The sequence below is a fragment of the Antrostomus carolinensis genome, unplaced genomic scaffold (genome assembly GCF_000700745.2).
Source record: "Antrostomus carolinensis isolate BGI_N321 unplaced genomic scaffold, ASM70074v2 scaffold29974, whole genome shotgun sequence".
Lineage (NCBI taxonomy): Eukaryota > Metazoa > Chordata > Aves > Caprimulgiformes > Caprimulgidae > Antrostomus > Antrostomus carolinensis.
In genome coordinates this window covers 1-858 of record NW_010313339.1, presented here as the reverse complement: position 1 = coordinate 858, position 858 = coordinate 1, and the positions used below count along the sequence as shown (strand labels likewise).

At 57.0% G+C, this 858-nt stretch overlaps 1 protein-coding gene across 1 annotated transcript in view; it reads left to right on the top strand.

Annotated features, from left to right (window-relative positions):
- LOC114818544 (voltage-dependent calcium channel subunit alpha-2/delta-4-like) overlaps positions 1 to 587 on the top strand; it is a gene marked incomplete at both ends in the record, with an annotated part of 4,098 nt that extends 3,511 nt beyond the window's left edge. The window contains one exon of the mRNA XM_029084820.1: positions 505 to 587. Within this exon, the coding sequence (XP_028940653.1) occupies positions 505 to 587 (83 nt within the window). The remainder of the gene's footprint in view (positions 1 to 504) is intronic.
- Positions 588 to 858: the final 271 nt, after the last annotated feature.

Below are 858 nucleotides of genomic sequence, written 5' to 3'. Positions count from 1 at the left end.
AGTGCTGAGGGACATGGGTTAGTTGGGGACTTGTCAGTGTTGGGTTCATGGTTGGACTCCATGATCTTAAAGGGTTTTTCCAATCAAGGCAATTCTGGGATTCTGCAGGAGGGTGAGGGTGGAACAGGCCAGGAGAAAGGGTCAGTGGTGGGGTGGGCACAGTTGGGTGGGTCCCCAGCAGTGTTCCCAGGTGATTCTGTAACCCATCCCTGCTGAGTCTTCATCCCTCCCTCCTTGTAAGGGCGGTGATGTGGTGCACCCTGTCACCATGGAGCTGAGCCCTCTCTGTGCCTTTTGGCCACTTTCAGCTGCTTGTCCTTCCTTGCTGCCTTCCAGCACTTGGAGATGGCTTCAGCCCATGCAGGGTGACCAGCCCTTCCCTTGTCCTCCCTGCTCTGCCTCCCAGGCTGTGCACTTCCACCTAGACACCTTGCATCAGAGCCCCGTGGGTCAGTGTGGTGCTCAGCACCCTTTTCCCTGACGGTGTCCTTAACCGCCCTGCACATAACGCTTCAGTGAAGTGTGAACGGATGCGGTCCCAGAAGCTGAGGCGACGGCCGGACACGTGCCACGCGTTTCACCCCGAGGTACCCTGGGGCAGCAGGGGAGGGATGGAAAGCTCATGGTTGGGTTTCACCATGGTTCTGCCTGTTCCCATTGCTCACATGTCCCTCTCTTGCACCCCTGCATGGTGTGGATCGCATGGCTGGACCTGGACACGGGTGTTGTGATTCCCTGTGGTGGTTTCACTCCTTTGGCTGCAGCCAAACACAGTCGCTCTCTCACTCTGCACCCCCCAGGGAGTAGGGGAGAGAATTGGAAAGGGGAAAAGTAAGAAAACTCAGGGGTTGAGATAAA